Source organism: Lepidochelys olivacea, assembly GCF_965140295.1.
Source record: "Lepidochelys olivacea isolate rLepOli2 genome assembly, chromosome: 3".
Lineage (NCBI taxonomy): Eukaryota > Metazoa > Chordata > Testudines > Cheloniidae > Lepidochelys > Lepidochelys olivacea.
Genome location: NC_140413.1, coordinates 92118484 through 92144783, shown reverse-complemented (window position 1 = coordinate 92144783; position 26300 = coordinate 92118484). Strand labels below are relative to the sequence as shown.

The 26300-nt window shown below is 40.2% G+C and overlaps 1 protein-coding gene across 10 annotated transcripts in view; it reads left to right on the top strand.

Annotated features, from left to right (window-relative positions):
* The window catches only part of FAM184A (family with sequence similarity 184 member A), a 167335-nt gene that overhangs the window by 122674 nt on the left and 18361 nt on the right, over positions 1 to 26300 (top strand). For 8 of the 10 annotated variants that reach the window (XR_014710776.1, XR_014710777.1, XR_014710778.1 and 5 more), the window contains exons 10-14: positions 7734 to 7946; positions 10249 to 10402; positions 16874 to 17001; positions 18319 to 18503; positions 18972 to 19118. Coding sequence is in view for 6 of the 10 variants with exons in the window: in XM_084622833.1 (XP_084478959.1) it covers positions 7734 to 7946; positions 10249 to 10402; positions 16874 to 17001; positions 18319 to 18503; positions 18972 to 19118 (827 nt within the window). In the remaining 4 variants the exon portion in view is untranslated. The remainder of the gene's footprint in view (positions 1 to 7733; positions 7947 to 10248; positions 10403 to 16873; positions 17002 to 18318; positions 18504 to 18971; positions 19119 to 26300) is intronic. The other 2 variants (XM_084622832.1, XM_084622831.1) reach the window with 1 other exon arrangement.

Sequence of the window (26300 nt, the reverse complement as noted above, 5' to 3'; positions counted from 1 at the left end):
AATCTTAATTGCAGTTTGATTACTAAATTTTCTTCTACTATTTATATCTGTCAACTTTTTTAATCTCTTGAAAGACCTAGTTGACAAGATTGCAAGTTCAAAGTACTCTGTATATCTTTGTGTTCAAGGAGTTATCTGTGTCTTGTCTTACATCCTCAGTGTAGGGAAAAACCAAATGGGAAGCTAGGAGACTTTGTTACTGTAAAGATGTGCAAAGAGGGAGACTCTTACTTTCATAAATGTGCTTTTAGCATATATAAATACATGGTGAATCATTCAAAATATTTTTTAAATGTATGTATGTATGCTTAAAACCCCTTTAATGAAATATGCTATTGTTTCTTTTGATATTTGTGGCAATTTAAACAAAATAAGAAAACTTCACATATACTGTATAGAAAACCTATATTTTTACTAGTTTCCCACATGTGAATTGTTTGTTGTTATGTAGAAAGAAGAAAAGAATGGATATTTCAGAATTATCAGACTAATTCACAGCAGTGGAACAATTGCTGTCACCAGAGGGTGGTATTGTAAATTACAATAATTTACATCTATAATGTCGATACGTATGTGAACAGGTTTTGATAGTGACTGATCGAGCAGTCCTTTATTAATAACACCTATAGTTAAAGCCATACGTTTTGCAAAAATGTGGTGTTTTGTATAATAGATAATACTATTATATTTCACCAGAGGTAAATACTTTTCAAAGCTTTACAGAATCATGTGATTTGCAGAAAGTGCACATTTAACTGAACTCCATAGGTTGGGATCACAATTTATAATATCACCAATGTAGTACAAGGTAGGAAGTTGCTCAGGAAAGAGCTTGCAGATTTCAGCAGTGCATGGATATCCTAGAACCTGAAGATAAGTAGAGTATTATAGGCAGAGCTGGTAGCTAAGCCTATAATTAAGGTTGCCTAATACTTTCCATAATATAAAACCCTGTTTTCAGCTGTTTATCATTTTGCCAAACTTTAACTGATTAGGCTGAAATTTTTGATACCAGCTGTCTGCCTGAGGTTAAATTTTTTTATTTTCAAAATGAGCTAAAATGCGTCAGCCATTTCCAAGAATGAGATCAGGGGAACATGCATTGTTTTGTCCATGGTAAAAAAAATAAAATTAAATTAAAAAATTTTAAAAAATGCTGCACCCTGTTAATTGGGAAGCTCTAGTGCTTCCATGCTTTGGAGTAGGAACTTGAAATTCAGCAGGGGTGTCACGCTGGTGTCAGAGATGGGCTTTTTGCCATCTCCACAAGTATTTGCCCAAATGTGGCCAAGATGAACAACTCTGAAAATCTCCTTTCAAACACACTCAGTAGAAACTTGTTAGAGTCTGGCAGCTAAATTTGCTGAAGCTTCTATCTTCACTGCATGGACTGAGCATAATTTCCTGACAGTAGTTCCTCCCCGCAGCTGGAGACTGCAGTGGCACTGTGCACCAGAACTAAGAACAGGGAGACTTTCTCTCTTGTGCTGTCAGTGCTCCTGCTGCTGACCAGAGGAGGAGAAGGAAAAAACAGTATGACTGGAATGCAGGGAGTTAAGAGTAGAGGGAGGGGCAGAGGGAAAACAGCGTAAGAGCTGTTAGGGGAGCTGTGGATAAGAACAGAAGGGAAGGGGGCAGGGGCCAGGGGGTGAATTATTGTGGTAGGGAAGCAGAGGGGAAGGGGAAGTTAGACCCAAGGGTGGTGGGCAAGAGCAGAAGGGTAGAACAGTAGGTAGGGTGGAGGGGACTAGATAGGTGCAGAGCGGGAGCAGGAACTGAGGAGTAGGTGTGGCATGAATAGACATAGAGAGGAGAAGGAGAACAGGGGCCAAGGGTGGGTGTGGGTGGACAGGAGCTGAGATAGAGGGTGGATAGGAATGGGGGGAAGGATAGGAAGGCAGCAGCTAGGGTGGGGTGGGGTGGATATGAGTGAGGGGGAGGGCAGGAGCCAGGTTGGGGTACATAGTGGATGAAAAGAGCAGAAGGAGGAGACAATAGCCAGTGTTGGAGAAGAGCGGAGTGGAGGGGGAGGCGACAGGAGCCAGGGTGGGGTGGATAGGAGCAGAGTGGGAAGGGGATGAGACAATAACTGGGGTTGGGGTGGATAGAAATGGGGGCTAGGGAACAAGAGAGGTGGCAGAGGGGGGACTGGGCAGAAGGGTTTATAATCACTGAAGCACAGTCTCCTCTAGAACCTCAAACTTAACCCAGAATTCTCAAGTCTCAGCATTCCTCTACTGTCAGCAAATATCTGTGAAACCCATGGGCAAAATGTGTCTCATTACCCCCTTGTGCTTTGTTAAAATAAAGGATAACAGTTTACTACTGCTACCAGTTATTCTATAGCTAAAGTGGTAGACATCTGTGCTGTGCATCTAAAGATTTCAATCCTACTTATGACCTGTGTATGGGTCAGTATGGTTCCACATGATGGAATCTGTTTTTTCCAGTTTGCTTTTTTCCCCTGTCAGAATCTAGGGAATTGCATCTAAAACCCTATATTAGAAGAGTTAGAAGTCAAGCGTTCAAAAGTTAGGAAATGCGTGTGCAACCTTAATTTGGCCACTTTGTATGTATACATTATGATACAGTCTTTAATTACATGATAACATACTACTTCCACAGAACCCCTGCCTGCCTCATTCCACGCACAGGATGAATCATACTCTGAAGACGAGTTAGGGTTGTGTAGTGGATGAGGCTGTTGTCAGTAGGACCCCTGCTTCATTTGTTGCAGAAGTTGAGTAGTGAATGCTGGGTAGAATTGCAGGAAGAGAAAGAATGGTCTCATGGTTAAGGCAGCTGAATGCTGCTTTGGAGAATTGTTTCTTCACCTACCTCTGCCACAGAGTTCCTATGTGATGCTTGAAATGTCACTTAATCCAAACTTCCTCTCTGAGTAGTATCCTTACGGGTGCTCCACTGTAGGTGCACTAGCGCCCCCTGTGCCTTTGATCAGAGATTTCTCATAGCAGTTTCCATTCAGCCCTCACATGCCTGTTAGTCAGTCTTGTGCCCCATGCCGTTGCACAGCACTGCCTGGGCAAACCACGCTCAGTTCCTTCTTAACTGCCTTGGCCTGGGATGGAGCTCTGGCAGTTATCCCATTTAGATTTCCTCAGCTGTATTCTCTTCTTATTAACAATGAGTCACAGTGTTAGTTTTAGTTCCAAAGTTAGTAAATAGTACTAATATAGTTTCTTTTCTTTAAGAGAGAAAATAATTTTTATTGTATTTGGATAGGTACTGGTTAGTTGTTACTGGGAGGTTACATCCGGTTCTCCTGGCTTCAAACATCTGTCATGTTGGGAGGTGATCCTGGTTAGCGATGGGCATTCCCACTGCTCCGTTGCCTCAGAGAATCGCAAAAGTGCAACTTTGGCACTGAAACCAAGATCCAGAAAAAAACAGAAATAAAGCTTTGTCTCCTCATGGTGGAGAGCTCTGTATTTGGCTTGTCCATACTTTTCTCTAAACTGGACTTGACTCTGAAGCCCCTTCCGCCTTAGAGGGAACTGCTTGTTAGTCACCAAGAATGAAGCATCAGTAGGGACACAGTGCAGTAACTGTGGTTCTTTGAGATGTGTATCCTTCCCTTTGAAGTTCTCTGCTTTGGAGCTTCACCGTAGAGAAGGAACTGAGGGCAGTTTGCTCACACAGTGCTATGTAGCAATGCCACAGGGTCAGAGACTGACTAACACACATGTGCAAGCCAAATGTACACTGCTGTGAGAAATCTCAAGTCAAAGGCACAGGGGATGCTAGCACACTTAGAGTGCAGCACCCATCGGGGGACACATCTCGAAGAACCACAATAATTGCACAGGGTGAGTAATCCTTTCTTTTCACAGGTGACCACTAATTGTGTGTTCCTTCTTTTCTGAGTGCCCAACTTAAGCACTTGGGGTAGACTACTCACAACTGCAAGTGAAGTCAATGGGAACTGTACTTTGAACGTATAAAGTGCTATATAATAAGGACTCTGAGAAAATTGTGTTTTCATACACTGAGATGAAATTATGGAATTAGCCCAGCCCCACAATTTTTCCCACAAGAGGGATGCTGAAGTGGGCATCCGTGTGTGCCATTCTTATGTTTGGTGCATCTTTTGGGTCCCCGTCTTCCCCCAAACTGCTGCTCCAACAGCGGGGTAGCCAATGGGCATGCATTGTCCCTCAGGACCTCTCCCCCATTGGCTACACTTGTCCCCCGAGGCACCATCCTTGCTGCATATTAACAAGCCCAGGACAGGAGAGTGGAATGGTTGCATGGAGATGGTTTCCAAATTGCTCAGTAAAAAGAAGCTGCTGCTCCCTGGTCCTGTCCACTCCCCCGACACTGGTCTGACCCATGCTCACCTGCGCACTACCCCAGGGAGCAGCTGAGCTCCAGCTGACCCACCTGCCAGACTCAGCCACCCCCTTTGCGACCTCAGGGAACAGATACTGGGCAGAGGGGGATACCTGGACACAGGTAAAGGAGGGCGGGCGGGGGGGAGCTGGGAAGATGAGACGGTGGAGGGGGAGCAGCTGAATGGGAGGGGCTAAGTTGAGAGCCTGTGGGTGGGAAGGAGGTTTGCGGGGCCAGAGTTGGAACCAGGGACTGGGGTGGCAGGATAAGTGGAGGAGGGAGCTGGGTGTGAGGGACTGGGAAGGACAACAGTTTGAGGGGGGGTATGTCTACGAACGTCAGAGTGCAAGACGAGCATATGGATGCTCGCTTCTGCCTTCCCGCTGCTGGAAAAATGGCTGTAGTTCTGGAGGGATCAGCAGCCAGTTTTCTGAGAGGCACAATAGCCAGCACCGCAGCTTAGAACAGAAGCACCGGCAACCTCAGTAGAGAGGCAAAAACACGTGTTCCAAGTGGCATTGGCATGCTGGCTACTGTGCCTTGCATAAAACTGACTGCTGAGTGCCCCCTGAACTGCTGTAATTTTCCAACAGTGAGGAGGTGGAATTGGGCGTCTGTGCACCCTGGTTTCCTGCTGTTGGAAAAATTGCAGCCGTTTTTGTGGGAACTTGGCATCTGGTTTTATGCAAAGGAATGCAACAGTGATCTTTCACAGACTGCATTCTGTGTGTATCCTAGGAATATCACTGCTTTACCCATGATGCTGCTGTGATTTTTTTTTTCCTTTTCAAATCTTCAGTTTTCTCAGGGTCCTCTATATAATGCTAAGTATTCTGAAAAATCTGGTCCTAGGAATCTCATATTGGGCACCCAAAACTAATGGACGCTTTTTACCTTAATTTCTCTGTGCCTTGGTTCCTCAAATGTACAATGGGGATAGTAATATCACCTTGACTCCCAGGAGTGTTGGGAAAATAACTTCATAAATATGTGTGAAGCACTGAGGTACTGTAGTGATGTGTGTCATAGAAAAGACCAAGGGGAAATTAATTTTTTTTTATTCAGAGCAGGGTTTGAATAGTGTATAGTGACGAAGGCATGAGGTTGCACACTGAACAATGAGGGTGAAACAAAATATTGAACAGCTGCTCATTCAGTGAGCACTGTCCATCCTGTTCACAGAAGGCGGCCGGGGTCCTGTGGAAAAAATAGTATGTGATTATGTAATTTAAAGACTGTATCATAATGCATACTCACGGAGGGCTGAATTAATGTTGTACAGGCAACCTTAATTCAGGTATTCGCTAACTTTTAATTCCTTCAACCTTAATGTTTTTTTAACAAAGGTTTTATATAGGTGTACGTTTTATATTTAGGCCAATAGGAGCTGTTAGGGTTCTCAAAACTTTGAAAATTGGGCAATTTAGGTGTCTAAATTTAGGTTTCTATTTTTTAAAATCTTGTTCTAAATCAAAAGGAGATAGCAAAGGAAGATTGAGAGAAAAGAAAGTTAAAAAGAACTCTGATACCTACTTAGAACTCAGAATGGAACAAGTAATTTATATTTTACCTACTACTTTGCATTGCACATATAATACCTTGCTTCTTAAAATTATGGTAAAGGAAATGAAAATGATCCATTTTGCATTGCTTTGCTGATGTACACTGTTTAAAACATATTTTTCATGCTAATTATATGCTCTGACATTAAGAAATTCTGCTAATTCATTTACTTCATACAGGAAGTAAAGTAAATAAAAATTAGTGTACACAATAAAAGTTTTTCATGTATAGTTTAGATTACAAAATTTAGTATGATCTTTCAGCTATAGCTAAATCTCCTTTAAAATGTTACTGTCAAAGCATACTTAACAGGATAGTGTGTGTTTGTATGTATATATATAATCAATGAATTTTAAAGTCAACCAGTCACGGTCATTTCACTCAAATTTAATTTGCTTGTTTTATTTAAGTGCTAATTTTACTTTAAATGTAGCTTCTTCCCTTACAAATCTGCTTTAGTTTTGTACTTGTGATAGAATAATTTCAGCAATAATATAAATGTTGCGAATTTCACACAGTTATCCTTCGCATGCTACTCTTAATTTTATTTTATGCTGTAACCTTTAATTCATTGCAGAATAGCACAGAGTATATTGCTATGACTTTATCATTTATTTCATAATTAATCTTGGCATGTGCACAATTAAATGACACTATCAGTTTTTTCATCAGTTTTATATAATACCCTCTGAGGCTAAGAAATATTTTTTTCTATACTAATTTAAATACTTTGCCATTTGGCAATTGTATTTTTTCCTCCTGTGTGATCAATGGAGCAAAATTCATTTTTGTAACAAACTTTCAGTTTATTCTTGTTCCCCAAGCTGGCAGGTGCTCAGGGTGCCTTGTCAGCAACCATTCTGTCCAATTAAGGAGTTGTGTTGTTTGGATCCAAATGGAATCCCGTCAGTCCAGTCTCCTTTGTCTGGTAGGATGATGGCTAAGCCATTGGACATTAAGATTGGGGTATAAATTTACAGTTGAGATAAAGGATCATGGAGCTACAGGAAATCCTATTATACTCAGATATGTCTGTTTGTTCACTAACATCATTTTTCTGGAAACTTGTTGACATAAACAAATATACATTTGTTAGTTTAATTGCTGTGGTGTTAGTTAAGAGACAGCAGAAGAACCACAAAACATTCTAATTTTATAGAACAAAAGAAGTGAGATAGTTTAACTTAGTTGTGGTAGAGGTGCTACATTTTTAAAAACTGACAATTGCCTATAGTTTAGGACCATAGAAATTAGAGATGGAAAAGATTTACTTTTCTAGGTCTTCTAATCCTTTTTCTTTTTTTTGCCAGTCAGGATTTTTCCTACATAACTTTGACGAACATCTCCACAGAATTTAGTAATTTTAATATTTCCAGTGTTGGACCTCAGACCTTGATAGTGTCATTTTAATGTTTTCTTTGTTAAAGATCTGGAAGAGCATTTTTACAACACGTAATTATTAAACATCAAATACCTTATAACTAGTGGTGTTTTAAGGATGAATCTTAAAGTGAGAGCCCTCACAAAATCTTTTTATTCTAATTCTTGTACTTCTGAGGTAAACTGTATAACAGAATTCACTAGTTATAAGTTACTGTTTCTCTCTTGTGTTTTATGTTCTGGATAGTTCCATGATATTTGGTTAAAATCAGTAGATACGTTATCTGAATTTCAGATTAAGAAATGTGATGTTGTTCAGAAGTATGTTCTAGAAATTTCGTATCTAAAGTTCATATCAAATATTTACTTCTTGAAAGCATTTTTTCCTGATTTGGCATTTGTATTTATGATTTACTGATGATTGCTATTCTGTGGATTAGATCTCCTTGCTGAAACAGAACCTGGAGATGCAGCTTTCCCAGTCTCAGAGCTCCTTGCAACAGCTACAGACCCAGTTTAGTCAGGAGCGACAAAGGCTTACCCAGGAGCTGGAGGAACTGGAAGAAGAGCATCAGCAAAGGCATGAATCCCTGAAGGAAGCACATATCCTTGCATTTCAAAACATGGAACAAACAAAAGAACAAGAACAAAAGGCATGTTCATCTGGATATTTCAGACAAGTGTATAGGGCACACCACAGAAACATGATTAAACCAATATACAAAATACTGAGAGAATCAGTAAAGAAAACTCGGCATTATTTCTTATTTCTCTTTTCAAGAGATGTAACTTACATTAGTAATATGGTTATTACAGTTCAATATTATGCAGGCAAATTGAATAACATCCTTTATAATATAGACATTACCTATTAGAAGGTTAGCACCCTGCTCTGTCTTCTGGCATCATGTTAGTATTTTTAATCATTATCAACATCAGCTACATACTTTTGTCCAACAATCTGATTCTGAGGGTTTTTTTAAAAGTTCCTACTGCACGATAGTTCATGTTGTTGTATGTAATAACTTTCTTTGTACTTTCCAGTACATCCAGTATAGCTCTTTTTTTAATTTGTTACTTTATATTTCTGAAGTGTGGTCACCCCATTTCAAAAAAGGTGTATTGGAGTTGGAAAAGGTTCAGAAAAGAGCAACAAAAATTATTAGGGGTATAGAGTGGCTTCTGTATGAGGAGCGATTAATAAGACCGGGACTTTTCAGCTTGGAAAAGAGACGACCAAGGGGGGATATGATAGAGGTCTATAAAATCATGACTGGCGTAGAGAAAGTAAATAAGGAAGTTTTGTTTACTCCTTCTCATAACATGAGAATGAGGGGTTACCAAATGAAATTAATAGGCAGCAGGTTTAAAACAAACAAAAGGAAGTATTTTTTCACAAAATTCACAGTCAACCTGTGGAACTCCTTGCCAGAAGATGTTGTGAACACTTTAATAGGGTTCCAAGAAGAACTAGATAAGTTCATGGAGGATAGGTCCATCAATGGGGATTAGCCAGGATGGGCAGGGATGATGTCCCTAGCTTCTGTTTGCCAATAGCTGAGAATGGGCAACACGGGATGGATCACTTGATGATTACCTTTTCTGTTCATTCCCTCTGGGGCATCTGGCATTGGCCACTGTCGGAAGACAGGATACTGGGCTAGATGGACCTTTGGTCTGACCCAGTATGGCCGTTCTTTTGAAAAAACTTCTCACACCACTTCTCAGAATCTGCTAGAATCCTTTTGAAATTTTTCTTCACACTTGTGTACATCATATGCTTCTTTATTTTGTCTATTGTCTAAGGCCCTGAACCTGCAGTGTTTGTGCATGGGCATACCACTGTTGCTGCTTAGAACCCCATTTATTTTGTTGGGGCTCCATCTGAGATGAGGAGTCCTCTCATGAGCAATGTACAGTAAGATCAGGGCTGAATGTTGTAACATTACTTCTAGTACAAATACTTTTAAGCCTATTCTGACACCTTTGCTCAAATTGAGTACAGTAGAACCTCAGAGTTATGAACACCAGACTTATGAACTGACCAGTCAACCACACACTTCATTTGGAACCAGAAGTACACAATCAGACAGCAGCAGAGACCGGAAAAAAAAAATAGCAAGTACAGTACAGTGTTAAATATAAACTACAAAAATAAAAGGGAAAGCAGCATTTTTCTTCTGCATAGTAAAGTTTCAAAGCTGTATTTAGTCAATGTTCAGTTGTAAACTTTTGAAAGAACCACCATAACGTTTTGTTCAGGGTTACGAACAACCTCCATTCCCAAGCTGATCGTAACTCTGAGGTTGTATAGTAGTACCGAACTTTACATGTAGTGCTGTTCATTTCAGTGGGATAATCTGTACAACAGAGTGCTGCCTAATTTGAGAGAGGATGGCAGAATCTAGACGTTTGTGATTTTAAAAAGAATTTTCAGAACTGAAAATATGCATCTGTGTTCTCAACCTGGGAATGATTTTTTTCATAGTATTTAAAAGGTGATAAAGCATTTTTCTTTTACCCACTGTAAGCTCATTGTCATGCTCAGAAATGATTTTTTGGTTTGATACTTCATTTTGTTCACACCTGGATCAAAACCACCAGAACAATAAATAACTTTAGAAATTTAAACTTTGGGTGTACATGGTAGTTGTAGCCTGCCCTTGGTCCATGAACAAATTGGGAGTAGGTTATGGTCCTTACTCTTTATACTCAAAAGTACTCGAAAGACTCCTCTATGGCACTTTAATTTGGAGAAGTAGAATAAAGAGTACATTTTTAACGATGGCTTGAGCATGTCAGTGGCTTTTTTAAATGATAAATGGAGGTATTTTTAATAATACATGCATTTTTTTGTCATTTTAAAGAGAATCCCTCCTGTTAGTTCATCGTTAAATATTTTATGCATTGTTTAAGTCTGTGTAAAAAAAGTTCTTCTCCTTTTGGATTTCATAGGAACTAGAAGAGCATTTACAACAAAAACATTCTGAAGAACTTCAGACATTGAAAGAAGCACACAAACAAGCTATGGAAGGTTTCAAATTGGAAATGGAACAGGAACTTCAGACTCTTCGATTTGAGCTGGAAGATGAAGGGAAAGCTATGCTAGGTATCGTATTTTCTAGCTAGTGTAAATTGTATCAGAAGATGAGATTGCCATTTGCATAATTAATATAATTGTAGACATAATGAAGCACTTTCCACAAACTTCATAGCACTATAAGTGAAAAATGGTATAAAACTAAGGATGACATTATGAATAAAGAAGGTAAATAATTTAAATAAATATAAAGTTGTAGAATGGGATTTTCAAAAGCACTCAGCATTGGCCTAACTGTTTATACTGAAATCGGCAGGAGTTTGATTTGAATGAGAGCAGATAGATCAGCTGAGCCTTTGGAAAATCCCAGTATTAAGTGTTCTAGAATGATGTGTCAGCAACCATAATTTCATGATGGAGAAAGTTTCAGAAAGTACCAATGAAATAGAACAACTAGAACAGTTTCAGCATATACATGTAACAATGGTAAAAATGAAGACACTAAGGATCCATCTGTACTGCAAAAACATTTTAGTCAGGTGACTCAATAAGTACTAATTGCTAATTACTATGTATATTACTAAACTGTAGTGTATTACAAATCAATCTATGATTTGTAGAATAGACAGACCCTTAACTAGAAAGGTCCATAGTTTTAGCCTGGTTAAGGAATGTGGTTACTAAAAATCAGCTTGTACATGACTGGGTTCCTTGACTTTTTATTTTTGGCATATAGATGAGTATCATTTATTTATTTTTGAGCCCCTATGAATGTGCTAGGCACTGCACAAAACAGAAGAAGATCTCGTCATTTCCTCAAAGAGTGCGCAATCTAAATTCAATACAACAGAACAGGTGAGGATCATAGACTGATGAGAGGGTGAGAGGAAGGACAACAGGTGACAATCAAGCAATTTACTCCATAACATGCACACACACTTGATAGTTCTGAGTTGTTTGCTTTTTTTTTTAATTTAAGGAACCTTTTCCCCCCTCACTCTTTCAACTGGTGAGATGGCAGGAATTAGCTTTTAGAAGGAATTTGAATGAGGCAAGTTAGGTGGCTTGCTGAATAGACTTGTGGGAAAGAACTGGACACTTAAGGTGCTGAGGAAGAAGACAGATGCCTGTGAGATGAGGTGATTAAGGGAGTACGGAAGCTGGTGTCGCTGGTGGAGCAGAGGGGATGGGGAAAATGCAAAAAGTGGCTAGATTGTACAGGTGGGCAAAGGTTGTATGATGGTAGGACCTTGAAGGCAAAGACAAGAAGATTGAAATGAAATGCTGTGCAGTGAAGACCCAGTGAGTGATTCAAAGAGGAGAGAGGATATATTCAGAGCAAGAGGGGATTCAGAAGAGAAGGAAGACGGGGGAGTTATTTTTGGCAGTGATATTTTGGCTTGACTGGAGGGTGAGGGGCAGGTGACAAGGGTAGTACGAAAAAAAACATGAAGAGGAGACTTCAGGAGTCACAGCAGGAGGTAACAAATACAGAGAAGTGATTTGCCCATTCGGACAAAAAGGAAAAGGCAGATTTTAGAAATATTATGAAGGGAAAACCAACTGCATAGGAGTGAGAAGAAGAGGGAGGATTCAAAAATTCTCTCTCAGTTTAAGGGCCTAGGTAACAGGGAACATTGTGGTGTTGTCAGCTGCAGCAAAGAATGGGGGAAATAGACTTTAAAAAACAAACCAAAAATAGATTTCAAATTTTGATTATGTACATAGTTGAAAGATGTCATTTTGGTATAAGATGACATTTCTCTGGTAGTTTCTGGTTAGGTCACACTTTATACATGTCACATAATGAATAAGCAAAAACACACTGTACATGCAGAAATGCTTGGCAATTAGGTACCAGCAACATGTCTCACCTGAGCTCACTACTTTCATTCTGCCTTGTGTGCTACCATTTTCGTTCCTTCTTTTAGTAGTGCTTACTTCCTGTTCCCTTAATTGGAATGTTTCCTTACTAGTTCAGCATCTTTTCTAGTTAGTTTAGCTTAACCTTTCTACCTGAAAAATCAAAGAAAACAATCCTCTAGCTACTGAACTTTTGATGAGGCAGTGCATCTCAGCAGTACTGGGTCTTCCTGTCCATCTTGCTTACACTTCTCTGAGTCATTGTTTGGATCAGTCATAGACCAGAGTTAATCATGCTTCCCAGCTGGTGAAGAGCCTGTGCTCAGAGATCTCCCATCCAAATAGAGCTGCTTGTTATCTTTTTTTCTGGCAGATCTCTCTTTTCAAACTGTTTTTTTGTGAATTTGGGGCTTTTTGTTTTTGTTTTTGCTGACTTGCCCTTTGTGGTGGCATAATCCCAGCTTTCTACACCCTGTGATCCTCATTATGTCAAAACTAATAACCCATTGCAGTGAAAAGAAAGGGTCCAATATTAAATCTTTTCAGCACATTATCAAAGTCATGACTGACTCTAGTCTTCTCACACAGACAAATCTCCTGTAGACTTAGTTAATGTTGGCTCCACAATACTAGCCAGAATCTCCTTTCTGATCCTGGAAGGCAGAGTATCAGGGATAATGCCAATTTCAACTTCTTGGACAAGGACTATCTGAAGTAAGAGCCTCCAGACACCTTTCACGAAAGGACCTATCTGCTTGTTGCAGGAATCTGACAAAACGTCTCACGTTATCTCCACCCCTTCCCTCAGCCCTAACAAAAAGTAGAGAGGATTTGCTCTTCATTGCTGAAGAGGGGAATCTGGACAATGCCATTCTTCAGTTGCATTCTTTTATGGTTCTTCTTTTATGGTTCTACTGAGCAGTACCTGGGCAGTCCCAGACTCCTGTTTTGCCCACTCTGCTACAAGTAGAGACAATCTGCATGCACACAAAGCAAAACTGTTGTCTTCTCCACTGAAAGTGAACTCAGCAATGGTCTGTTGCTCCAACCAGTCCAGTAACTGGGTATTTTTGTGAACCAATCCAGGAGTTTCCTCGTAATCCTGCACAGTCTCATGCACCTTGGAATGCTCTCCCAGATCCACAAAGGGATAGTATTCATCTTAAAAAAAGGTCTGTCTACATTAGAGCTGGAAGTTGTAAATTCCAGCTCAAGGAGACATCTTTGCGCTAGCTCCAATCAAGCTAGCAGGCTAAAAATAGAAGTGTAGCTACTTTAGCCTAAACAGCATGAGGAACTAGCTACCCTGAGCACAGTGCTGTCTGAGATGCTAGATGTGTACTTGGGTTGGCTAGCCTATCCCACCACTTGCATCAGTGCATCCCCACTTCTATTTTTAGTGTGCTTGCTCGATCAGAACTAGTATGGGTATGTCTCCTTGAGCTGAGTTAATACATTCCGCCTTTAGTATGGACATACTTTAAAAGTATTGCAAAACAGAGACCTGCAGTCAGGGAGTTTGTGATGCAGTTAGCTGCTGCACATCACTAATTAGTCGGCTCTCTCAGTTCTTTTAAGGTACCCTTGAAAAATTGACTTGACCTAGAGTTTAAACTCACCTCGGAGCTATAAACCTTACTTTGAATCTGTGAATGTTAAATGTCTGGTTTTGGCTGCTGTTGTTTAAACTGGGTAGGTCAGTGAATTGTTTTTTCCTCATCAGCCCTTTTAGAAGAGGGATGTTGGTAAATTGGAGAGAATTCAGAGAAGAGCCACAAGCATGATTAAAGGATTGGAAAACATGCCTTATAGTGACAGACTGAAGGAGCTCAGTCTGCTTTCCTTAGTAAAGAGAAGGGTAAGGGATGGTGTGATCACCATCTGTAAGTACCCTGCAGAAATGTGGTAGTGCAGCAAGTTGATAATAGGTTCTTCAGTCTATCGGACAAAGGTATAACAAGATCCATTGACTAGAAGTTGAAGCTAGACAAATTCAGACTGTCAGTAAGGCATACAATTTTAACAGGTAGGGTAGTTAATTATTGGAACAATTTACCAAGGTCATGGAGAACTCTCTATCACTGGCAATTTTTAAATCAATTTTGGATGTTTTTCTAAAATATACATCCTAGTTCGAACAGGAATTACTTGGGGAAGTTCTTTGGCCTGTGTTATACAAGGGATCGAACTAGATGATCTCAGTGGTTCTTTCCTTCTTTAGAATCTATGAATCTGTACTGTCATCTAAAAACACACGTGTTTTTATGTATTGCACCTTCTTTCATGTAAAATCAGATTTTCTGTCCTTTTTTTGGCCCTCTTTTTTAACAAGATAGAGAATCAGCAATATTGCTGCATATCAAAAGAACAATAAAGTATTATCTTAACAGAATCCAAGAATTTGAATTAGATGAATGTCTGTTTTTCTGATTTGAGGGCTCCAAAAAGAGATTTAAAGTTTCCAGAATACTCTGGCCTCCATGGATTAAGCTCTAATGCAGGGGGTGAACCCCAGATGATGGGGATTAAATATAATCTGATTAGATCAACTGCCACTTACGGTATGTCTTCATTGCAGAGTTAACCTAAACTTTAACTCTTAGCCCCAAACACACACACACACACACACACACACACACTCTCTCTCTCTCTCTCTCTCTCTCTCTCTCTCTCTCTCTCTCTCTTTTTTACCTGGTTTGGTGGTACGTTTCCAGCGTGGGTATTCAGACTTGTGGATAGACAGCTCAACTCAGGCTAACGCAAATCTGTCTACCCATGCTGGGAATCATACTTTCCATTTGCAGTGTAGATTTACCTTAAGGGCCTAATCCAAAGCCCACTGAAGCAAATGGAAAGATTCCCATTTACTTCAGTGGGCATTGGATGAAGATCTAAATGGCAAAAATGTGAACAGCAAAAGATCAAATGAGTCTCATACTTCCTGACAAATGGCGGTTTATATAGGATAGAGGAAAGTTGACACCAGCAAGGATGCTATTATAGTAATCCAGCAGAAAAAGCGCCAAAGCATGCACTAGAGCTTGTTGGGTCAACTATTAACCACAGCGTCTCAAAATGCTTCATAAATGAAGTTGACGCACGTCTTAGCAGTAAAATCAACTTCAGACTGAATGACAAATCTGAGTTGAAAATTACATCCAAATTCCATACAGTGGAGGCTAGGGTGGTACAAAATTAGTTTACTTCAAAATAGAAGGACTCACAAATGGAAAGACAAGTGACATGGCTGAAAAATAGGATTTCACCCTTACCCAAGATTAATAAGAGTTTAGCATACATCCCGTTAGAGCTGTCACTCAGGATACCTCAACACTGCAGCTGCCTGCCAGCGTGCTTCCCAGCTCAGGTAGACAGACATGCACTAACTCTGCTCCAGCTAGGGTGCTGAAAATGCAGTGTACCCAGCTTGGGTTTCTGCCCAAATACAAACCTAGGATTTGTGTACTGTATCTCAGTGATCTTCAGCAAGTAACTGGACTGACCAGTTTTAATCCTGCATTGCTAGTTGCAATGTACCAGGCAGCGGGTTTCACTTAAATTACAAGCAGAAAAAAAAACTGCCATATTGTGACTGGCAACCGTTGCTGCACGTATGTACGGCAGTGCACGCCTGTGGCCGTTTCCACTACAGTGCCCAAGTCAGAAGGCCTCTGGGACCGCTGCTAATGTGGCACCCGGATCCCACACTGCGTACAAGGCCCTCAGTACGCCCAGTCGGCAGCTCCTGCTCCTCTCAATGCCAGAAAGCAGGACAGACCCAAGACTCATGAGCAGTGAGGTTAAGCAGCAGAGGCCCGGGGGCATTGGTTCCTGAGAGCTTGGGAGGAGACAATAGGGGAGCTGCCTGGGCTGGGAGGGAGTGGGTATAGGGGCTTATGGGCCAGGGGAACAAGGTTGATGGGAGAGGATAACCTAGGAGGGGAAGGGAGAGTATCTGGGAGGAGAGGAGGAGGGTTAGGCTTGTGGGGGGAGCAGTTGCTGTTTTTTCTGTATCTCAGAGGTGACAAATTTATTTGGGCCCCTACCAGCTTCCATCTGGGGTCAGCCACACCAGCTGTTGCAGAAGTCACAGAGAGGCATGGCATTCTGCTTGCCCACTCAAGAGGATGAAGGACTTATTTTTCAATGTGCAATTAAAATGTCATTAACTGGAGTGTGTTTTTCCATTATCAGTCATGGTAAAAAGGAGACAAGTAGGTTTTGTGCCGAGGCTGGTAAACATCCAGGGCAATTTTGCAAGTAGTAAAACATAGTTTATCACTCAGGTAAGCAGACATGACTCTGAATGTGCACAGGGAGCAGATGTGATGTATAAGATCCCATTTTTACATAAGTATTTTTCAGATTAGAACACGCTTTAAGAACAAGCATACTGAGTCAGCAATACAGTTTCCTGCAGCACGTGGGTTTTCTAGTATTGAACAAGTCTGACTTTGCTTAGGATAGAAGATAGATGATGTGCAAGTTCAAGGTGTAGGGTTCCAAACCTAAAATCAGCTTGATATGTTCAACATAGATTTTATGTTAATTTATACAAGTAATTTTCTGTCTCTGTTTATTAGGTGAGCAGTAATATTTTATCAGAGTTGGATTATTATGTTAATTAACAATAATGTTTACAAAATAAACATTTTTCCTTTTAATCATTGTAACTAGCCTCTTTGCGCTCAGAGCTAAATCATCAACATGCAGCAGCAATTGACCAACTAAGGCACAACCATCAACAAGAATTGGTAGCTGCTAAAATGGAACTTGAAAGAAGTATAGAACTCAGCAGACGACAGGTAAATAAGCATTAATGGTAACTGGATTTAAAATTGCATATTTAGAATTTGTTTTGTGTTAACTGGAGAGCATAACTGTACTATAAATGCATATTGAGGACTTTAATCTTTAAAAGGCAGTCAAAGCTGAAGACAGTGCTCCGTCATCAGTTTGTCTAAACTGCTACCTCTTTCCCTTCTTCCTTCCCCCATCAACAAACCTAACTGAGAGTCTTAAACTAGCCCCCAATTCAAGTCTATAAACTAAATTTCAGATTCAAAATTGTCCAGCCATTTTGAGGGCACAGTGACTGGACTCAGAGGTGGAAAGTGTTATTTCCCATTAAAATTAGTCTGCTAGACTTTGTCTTTTTGCAAGACTTCAAGGCTAAAACATTGTTTTTTTGTGGAGCCACTGTTCCTCTAGGAGCCTAAATCCAACATTTAGGTGCCATGGAAAACTTCAAAATTCCCACTAAGTTAGCACCTAACTCCATAGCACCCAAAGTCCCTAGAAGCCTTCGTTAGTGGGCATGTGCACAGCCACCTCACTCTAGGTGCCTGGGCACCTATCTCGTTCCTAAACTCTAGCAGGTTCTTCAAACTAGGCAATGCCCTTCCGCTCTTGCTTGTGGAGCCTGATCCTGTTGGTGTTCTCAGAGTACACTGAAACCCATACAAAATTGTCAGAGAAGGAGGTAGAGATAGTGATGCTATGCTCGTTATAACTTTAGCCCAGTGATTAGGGTAGTCACCCAGAATGTGGGAGTCCCAGATTGAATTCACACCTCTTCCTGATGTAAATAAGGGTTTAAATTTGAATCTTCCACCTGCCATGCCAGTGCCCTAGCCACAGAGCAAGGGGATATTCTGGGACAAGTCTCTCTGTCTCTCCTGTTGAATCTGTTCCATTGTGTATAAATAATTAAATATGAAATGAAGCGGAGTGAATGGACCAGGGTCTCCCACATCCCAGGTGAATGCCTTAACTGTTGGGATACAGTGTCATTTTCACTCTCTCTCTCTCTCTCTCTGGCCCACCTTCTTCTTCTCCTCTGCCAGTTTTTGTGAAAAATAGCTTAGGTACCTAAGTCCAGGAGAAGGTCCACAGCTGTGAATCCTGAGTGGAGAAAGACACCTCCCTTTGGCCTGGAGTTAGGCACCTAAGTCCTTCTGAGGGGTGGAACTTAAGCCATGCACTCTCCTGTTAAATTGTAAATAAAAAAATCTAAAACAAAAGGAAAAGTAAGCTATGTTATTATCTTCCAGAGACAAGTATTTTGCATCTGAAACAGGAGTATATTAAAGTATACTTTGTTCTTTATATTTGTTTATCAGGAGAAGGAATTTTTGTGCCGAGTATCAGATCTACAGGATGAACTCAAACATCGCGACCATCATATATCTGAATTGGACAAGGAGGTTCTGACTCTGCATGAGAATATAAGTGCCCTAACCAAGGAACTAGAGTTTAAGGGAAAAGAGGTTCTCAGAATACGCAGTGAATCCAACCAGCAGCTAAGGTATGAATTTTTCTACTATAAACTAAAATATATTCCCATTTGTTAATCTCAACTGCTAATGTTTGTCAGAGATACTTGACCCTTTGTGGGTTGTTAGTTTAGATATTTAGTCATGTGGTAATGTACATCATTTAGCCTCTGCCAGGAGGTAATATAAGTAGATATTATTTGGTTCAGGTGTAATTTTAATAACCTATTTTGGCTAACTTTAAAATCCTCTTAAGTGTTTTTTAAAACTCATTATGCTTATTTAATTAAAAAAAAAAGCATTAAAGGAGATGACTTTTCAATGAAATAAGCTTGAAGCATAGAGAAAAGTGAGTAGTACGATTTGATGATTCAGTAATTGCTGACAGTGGTGTTTGGTGTTGTACAAAAAGCCGTTTCAAACCTGGCAGAAAATCATGATGAACAAAGAAGACTGATGTTAGAATAACTATTTTTTTAACCAAAAAATAAATTAAACAGGATACATGAGCAAGATTTAAGCAAGAAACATGAGAAAGAGCTGGATGTCATGACAGCAGACCACATCAGAGAGAAACAAAGCATGCTCGCAGATTTTAATAAGACCCAAGAGCTACTCAAGGAAATTAATTCAGCTTTACAAGTTTCGTAAGTTTTATTACATTAAAAAATCATATGTGGCTGAGTTTTGAGTGAAAAGTGATTCATTAAGGTATCCAATAAGTTATCAAGTATCATTTGAGAGAGAAACATATGCAAAAACCACCCCCAAATATGGGGCCTAATCCTCAATTCCTTATACACTCAAAATTCCCACAGACTTCAGTGGGAGTTTTGTGAGTGTAATCAGACCCAAAGATACAGGGTAGAAAAGACAACGTTACATTGGTATAGTGCTTAATAAATTGGAGGGAACATGTTGTTTAGAAGTTTATATTGTTGCTATACATTACTGTACATAAGTGAGAAAATAAAATAGCTTAAGTAAAGCTATAAATACCATAGATCATGTACACTGCCAAAATATTGACTGTTGTAAAAGATGAGGAGGGTAAGACATTGTTCAATAATTATGTTTAGCTTTTATTAAAATCTAATAAAGATTTCCACATGAACAAGAAGATTTCTGTTTGACCTTGTAAAAAAGGGTGAAAACTTTTTCACCACAGAAAGCTCATACATTTTTCTAATAACTTAGGCCAGGCAGGGAGTCATTTCTCTGAGCAACACAGAATATCTCTTTACAAGGGTTAAAACAGCACATACATATCTCTTTTAATATATATTGAGGCCATCTTACTCATATATACAAAGGAGAGGAGAAAAAACAGGAGAGCCTGCACTCCCTAATTATGGATGAGATGTTTGTGTTGTGCCTCTCAGGGTATGTCTATATATACAATAGTACTCTCAGTAAATAGGCATTATTTCATATCTCAGCCAGAACATACTTTTAAGTATGCAGAAGACTAGGAGACTATTAATTAAAGATATTAATTAAAACATATCCTATTATATTTTTCACGGAAGCAGAAATTTATTTGGGAGCTATTTTCTTTCCAAATGTGATCCTCAGTATCAACACATACCTTCTCAATGAAGAGAACTCAAACTTCAGAAATATTTTTATTGCACTTGCAAAGAAAGGTTTTCATAATTGTGGATAATTAATTAATAATGAGCAACTGATGTCAGGGCAAAGAACACCCTCTAATAAATTTTAAAACCTGTTCCTTCATATGTAGCAAACTCCAATTAAATTAAGATCAAACTCCCCATCACTGTTCTAAATTAATAGCAACAAATAGTATATTCCTTGTTTGTGAGTATTTATAATAGTGATAATTAAGAATCTTAAGCTGTCACCTAAATATTTCAAAATTAAATATATTTTGCTCATATATGTGTTCAGCATCTTTCAGGTTGGTATGGCTCAGTTGCATGTGTTTTACTATTCTTGAGGTTTATGAGCTAAACCAAACAGCAGATAATCTACTTTAGAAAGAAAAGTATAAAGGAGTGGAGACGAATTTGGTACCACTGTGTGTCAGAGATTATGTTCTGGCAACATTAAAGAAGATAGAGTGAGTGAGTTCAGCTAGAAAAGACTGAGAAAGTTGATAGTCTTTAAAATAATAATACTTAGCTCTTCTATAACACCTTTCACCCATAGATTTCAAAGTGTTGTATAAAAGAAGTGAGTATGATTTATGTTCACTTTACAGAGCAGGAGACTGAGGCATGGGTCAAAGGTTCACACAGAAGGTGCTGGGAATAGAACCAAGGTATATATGTCTAAAGGGACAAATCCTGCAGAAAGGCAAAGATATTGCTAGAAAGTCAAACAACTTTGCCGGAGAAATTACAAGGGATGCAGTAGCATACCCATGCCTATCATCATAACCTTAGAACAATATATCTGAAGAAGGCACAATAACATCAGGAAAGAAGATTAACCACCACTTCAGGATCACAGAAAGAATATTACAAAGATCATTAGATATAATAAATTAACAGGAATAAATAAGATTCATTTTAGCATACTAAGGGAATTAAGTAAGAAACTGACATGGCTCTTATCAAGTCACTTTGAAATGTTGATTAACATTAGGAGGGTACTTGACGACAGATGTTTTGATTATTCTTGAATAAGTTAATAGGAAACAGGAAAAACTAGACCAATAATAAAACTGAATTCAATTTTAGAAAATATTTTAGAGTCATTAATAAGGAATGAGCTGTGAGTTTCTTATCAAGAGAGCAGTCACCACACGGATTTAAAGGTTGAAAGTAAAACCTAGTTTCAGACTAACCTGGTAGACTTTTTTCAAAGGGAGGGACAGAAAAAAAATCTGATCTATTTGTGTTGCAGCAAGACATTTGCAAAAGGATATTTGAACAAAAAAACAAGCACAATATGCTAAGCACAAGCTGGATAGAAAACATGCTCATGAAAATTGAATATGGACTGAGGTTATTCAGTCAACGTATTCATAAATTACTGGAAAAAGGGGTGAACAAATTTGTGACAAATTTGCAGATGATACAAAACTATGCAAGACAGTTAAGTGCAAAGCAGACTGTGAAGAGTTACAAAGGGATCTCACTAAACTGGGTGACTGGGCAACAAAATGGTAGATGAAAGTAATGTACACTGGAAAAAATAATCCAAATTTATTTATACCAAATGATGGGGTCTAAATTAGCTGTTACTACTCAGGAAAGAGATCTTGAAGTCATTGTGGATAGTTCTCTGCTGTGCTTAATGTGCAGTGGCAGTCAAAAAAGCTAACAGAATGTTAGAAACAATTAGGAAAGGGATAAATAATAAAGCAGAAAATATCATAATGCCAATATATAAATCCATGATACGTCCCCACTTTGATTACTACGTGCAGTTCTGGTTTCCCCATCTGAAAAAAAGTTATATTGGAATTGGAAAAGGTGCAGAGAAGGCAATAAAAATGATCAGGGGTATGGAACAGCTTCCATATAATGAGAGGTTAAGAGGAGTGGGTTTGTTCTTCTTAGAAAAAAAGACTATTAGGAAGGAGTATGATAGAGGTCTATAAAATCATGGTGTGGAGAAGGTGAGCAGGGAAGTGTTATTTACCATAACACAAGAATTAGGGGTCACCAGATGAGATTAATAGGCAGCAGGTTTAAAACGAAGTGCTTCTTCACACAACACACAGTCTGCCTGTGAAACTCAGTGCCAGGGAATGTTGTGAAGGTCAAAAGTATAACTGGGTTCAAGAAAGAATTAGATAAATTCATAGAGGATTGGTCCATCAAAGGCTATTAGACAAGATAATCAGGGATGCAATCCCATGCTCTAGGTCAGGGGTGGCCAACCTGTGGCTCCGGAGCCACATGCGGCTCTTCAGAAGTCAATATGCACCTCCTGGTATAGGCACCAACTCTGGGGCTGGAGCTACAGACGCCAACTTTCCAATGTGCTGGGGAGTGCTCACTGCTCAACCCCTGGCTCTGCCACAGGCCCTGCTCCCACAGCACCCCTTCCTGCCCCCTCCCCTGAGCCTGCCATGCCCTTGCCCCCTCCAACCTCCCCAAGCCTCCCGCACGCCACAAAACAGCTGATCGGGCAGTGCGGGGAGGGAGGGGGAGGTGCCAATGGGAGGGGCTGCCAGTGGGTGGGAGGCACTGGGAGCTGATGTGGGGCTGCTGACCTATTACTGTGGCTTTTTGGCAATGTACATTGGTAAATTCTGGCTCCTTCTCCAGCTCAGGTTGGCCACCTCTGCTCTAGGTGTCCCTAAATTTCCAACTGCTAGAAACTGGGATTGGACAATGGGATGGATCACTTGAGATTGCCCTGTTCTGGTCATTCCCCCTGAAGCATCTGGCAGTGGCTACTGTCAGGAGACAGGATATTGAGCAAGGTGGACCACTGGTCTGACCCAGTATGGCTGTTCTTATGTTCAGGGAAGGTTTGCCAACTGAATAAATAATCGCAGCCCACATTCACTCAATTTCCATAAGTATGAGCTGAAGTTCTGAGGATCTGATCATTGTTGAGGGGTAGGAGAGGCTGAGGTGCAAACACAGACCTTTGTGGAAGAACAGTATCTGGGGACTGGACTGTGAGGGGACCGCTGTGGACGGCACCCAAATGGAGGGTTGAGTTAAAGCCAAGGCTCCTGTAAATCCAGGTGCCTGGGTTCTATTTACAAACTGAATCCTGCAAGTTTAGTACAGCATTAATTCAGAGCTATAGTGAATTAATGCTGTGCTAAACTTGAATGGAAACAAGTGGGGTATCCCCAAGCCTATTTCTGCTCAATATCTATTTAAATTATTGCTGTAAGGCAATAGAAAAAGCATGATCTCTAGAGCTGACCATAGGTGCGGAATTCTGGTCAATATTACTGACCATCCTCCCCCAAAGTTAGAGAGTGTTTGGATCCAGATTTTGTTTCAGGCTGCTCTCCACTGATAACTTCCTGGTGGTATCAAAATATTAAAACCTGGATATATATTTGAGAACACAGAATTGAAGGAAGATTTAAACATATTTGAGAAATGGATTGATGTGCAGGTTGTTACAAGTGGAGTTTAATGTTCAAAAATTTAAAATCATGCATTGTGTACTTCAGAAGAAAATATAGGAGAATAAGTTACATCGAATGGTCCGAAGATAGAGTGATCTAGTGAGGAAAAGGATTTAGGAACTGTAATAATTTGAAAGTTGGGACACCATTTCTGGTAGCCACAATGAAAGGAAAAAGATTATTAGATGATATAAATGGAAATAAATTGTAAAGCAAAGGATGAGATTCAACTATATAAAGCTATGAATGGTATGTGCAGTTTTGGTCACCAAAGGTTATCCATATTTTAGAAGATGTATGAAGGAAGACAACATGACTAATTTAGGGCAAGGAAGGAAAGTCGTATAAAGAATTAAATTAAGCCTATGCAGTCTTAAAAAAATGAAATTGCGTTGGGGTTTGGGAATGGGCAGGGACCAGGGCTGTTGTGCCTCTATCTCTGCTGTTACTCCCACCCCTTCTCTGCATTTCCCCACCACCACCTGTGTGAATGCTGTTCACTGCCCTTGCCCCCCACAACCTGTCTGAGAACCAAATGCCCCCCATATCTCCAACATGTCTGAATATTGGACACCCCCATGTCCCTGCTGAGTAGCAGATAGCCCCTGAAACGGGGATAAGAGCCCCCTTTGACTTTCAGTACCCCCATCCCTGCCCTCCCATCAAAGCCAGGCGTGGAGCTGTGGAGGCAAATCGCAACTTCAAGGGATCCATGACACAAGCCATTGGGGTTGGTTCCAAATCATGGTGTACCTAAAGAGTGCAGGAAGAACTATAGGAAAACAACCATTAATAATGCACAGTAAGTACCAAGTCACCATTCAGCTGGGCTCTCCAACCACTACCTTAGCCTCAAGATAAAGAGGCAACTCTATCCTGTACCCCTCCTCCTTACTCAGGGTGGAAACAGTCCATGGATCTGCTAAGGGCAGGGTTTAACTCCAGAGTATACATTTTTCAAATCCTGCCTCATTTGCACACACCTCATAAGGGTCTGTCATGACTGCAGTCCCTGTGCTCACATAAGAACAGGGAGTGCCCCTTCCAAAGAGGGTGGAAAAGATGTGTGGCCATGTAGGTTGAGCAAACCAAAGTGAAATGGGAGGGACCAACCTTTTAGGTACATGGCCCAAGTGTACACTAGGGAAGGATTAGGCAACCTCCTGAGGCAATGCAGCTCTGCTCCACTCTGAACGCAGAGACGAGGCTTAAAGGTATGGCATAGCCCTTAAATTGCTGTTTTCTGATCAAGATGGAAAAGGTAGGCCCATGGGCCTTACCATCCAAATTTCTGGAGATCATCTTACCCCAGGATCGCAGCTGTTGCTAACTTAAACCCCGGTAGGCAGATTCCAAGGCAAAAAGTCTATTGGGAGGAGGTTGTGGAGACAAAAAGTTGCCACAACTTACCCTATTCTGGGAGCACTGTAGAGGGCTAGCATGGTCCCAAAAGTGGGCAACACTAGCCAGTAATAGGTTGTGGTGAGAGTAACCAGGGGACATGCTGATTCATGCACTTACTTTCAGCAGCTTCCTCCAGCAAGGATTATGTGGAGGCCTTGATGAGATTTTAAAATTGGCCCCATCTAACAGGTTTCTCCTTGAGAGGGCAGCAGTAAAAAAGCAACCTCACTTCTCTGAGGTGCAATCTCCTGTGAAGCATAGAGGTCCATGCTGACTCATAAACATGTAATTTTCACCTCCCTGCACCAGCTTTGATCAATCTGGCCTTGTATGTTTGAGATGCTGAAAATACATTATTACTGTATATCTATTTCATATTTGCCATTAAAAATAGAAATATCGGGCAAGATTTTTTACTACAGCTGAGCTCTTCTTAGATGGACTGAGGTGGGAACCATGAGGGACCTAGTTATGGCTACCTAATCCTGAGCTGTTTGGCCCATATTCAAAGGGAGTTGCTCTGATTTACACCATTGGTATAAGGCCCCTATGCCAGTGGAGCATCCGGTGGAGTGCTCTGCGCCGGAACCCCACTCCCGGTCACTTCTCTCCCCTTACATTGTGGGGGCAGCTAGCGAAAGAGATAGCTATGCCAAAGGGGAAGCCTCCTACACAAGGATTTCTCCACTAGCTTTCTCCAGCTGCTTTAAGTTCACTTTGCACCACTTAATGCAGTTCATAACAGACTTAGTGAACTGGAGAATCTGGCTCATGTAACTTGGAGGGGTAGTATTAATTAGCTTCTCTGATTGGATTGTTTTAATTACATGTACTTCTTTGATATACATAGAAAATGGCTCCCTGTGATGTCTGAAAATAGGGTGGCAGCTGTGCATAAGTGTGTATTATACTTTGGGGATTTGTCTACAATAGCTTATCCTAGCAAAAAATGTATACACAAAATTAAACCCACTGAGTGTATTTCCATTCTGCTGAATCGAAAGCTTTTTCTGCATCTGAAGATGTAATTGTGTTATCCAGATTTTCAGTATTTTGTTAAAATATATTTTGTAAACTCACGGAACTATATGGAGATTATTAGGGGGGCATAAATAAAGCTTGGTTTGCAGGCACTAGTTTTTCAAATGCTCACTATAGTCTTGGCTGTCTCAACTTATGAGAATTTTATTATCTGAATTTGAAGGCAATGGATTTCTGATTATATATCTCAGAAAGAAGTGTTTCAGAAAGTACTAGCTTTCTGCAGACCAAAATATAGATGACGTTTTGCACTGTGCAGCTGCCACATAGCTATGCATGGTGGCAGACCAAAGGCCAATAAACTGTTTGGTGT